Here is a 970-nt window from a genome sequence, read left to right as displayed (position 1 = left end):
CTTGATCCTATGGCTACTGGTCTACTGATCGTTTGTGTTGGAAAAGCTACTAAGGTGGTGGACAGGTATGCTTTTTCCTTGGTGCTTAACTTATCAGTTTGATTTCATGTTCATTGGTGAAGTTAGAAATCACTAATTCTTGTTATTAAAATTCTATGTTCGTTTGCTTGCAGCTATCAAGGTATGGTAAAGGGTTATAGTGGAGTTTTCCGATTAGGCGAGGCTACTTCGACTTGGGATGCCGATTCACCGGTCTGTTTATTACTTCCAACTAATGATCACCACAACCTATATTCACGTAATGTGCAATTGATATTTTTCCCCTAAGCTAGTTGACCTATGGTAAGATAAGCGTGTAGCCTGCTTTATGTTTTGATAGACCATTGTAGATCATTGGCAACACTTATGGAAAATGACAAAGCAAAACATAAAGCAACATATTTAATTTTGCCCTACGCTGGTCGAGTTCAAACTGGAAAACTGCTCTTCTGGAAATAAACTTGATCAGACTTGCTTCGTATAAGATTTACATGCTTAGGTTGTATAATGAATTACTTGCTCTGTTATTTTGTTTTGATCAATTGTCAATTGTCTTATTAGTATTACAGGGTAAATAGAACAATTACTTCATCAATAAAGATCCTGCATAATCTTTTATGATGCAAACACGTTGTTGGGATTTAAGCATAATATTGTTTAAGTCTGTTGTAGTTGCACGTGGTGAGGTCGTTTATTTGTCTGAAGGTGTCATAGAGTCGTCAATCATTGTGCCAGCAAAATCTACATATTAACATACCAAATATACCTATTTACTTATATAGGTCACTCAACGTGAGCCATGGGAACACATTAAAGATGCTGAAATAAAAAAGATTGCTGCGTCATTTTGTGGGGAGATTTGGCAAGTTCCACCAATGTTCTCCGCCATCAAAGTAAGCATTCCTGCTGTATATTTTATTTCTTGATTCGA

General features: G+C 36.4%; 1 protein-coding gene across 1 annotated transcript; it reads left to right on the top strand.

The window, feature by feature from the left end:
- Nucleotides 1-6: 6 nt before the first annotated feature.
- On the top strand, nucleotides 7-932 carry LOC113335501 (tRNA pseudouridine synthase B-like; the record flags this gene model as incomplete). Its single annotated transcript, XM_026581537.1, has 3 exons — nucleotides 7-65; nucleotides 174-252; nucleotides 822-932. Coding segments are annotated over exons 1-3 (246 nt in total), but the record flags the coding sequence as incomplete, so codon positions are not given.
- Between the last annotated feature and the right edge of the window lie 38 nt (nucleotides 933-970).

This window comes from Papaver somniferum, unplaced genomic scaffold, assembly GCF_003573695.1.
Source record: "Papaver somniferum cultivar HN1 unplaced genomic scaffold, ASM357369v1 unplaced-scaffold_14957, whole genome shotgun sequence".
NCBI lineage: Eukaryota > Viridiplantae > Streptophyta > Magnoliopsida > Ranunculales > Papaveraceae > Papaver > Papaver somniferum.
The sequence above is the reverse complement of the archived record's forward strand: the minus strand, read 5'-3'. Positions and strand labels throughout refer to the sequence as shown.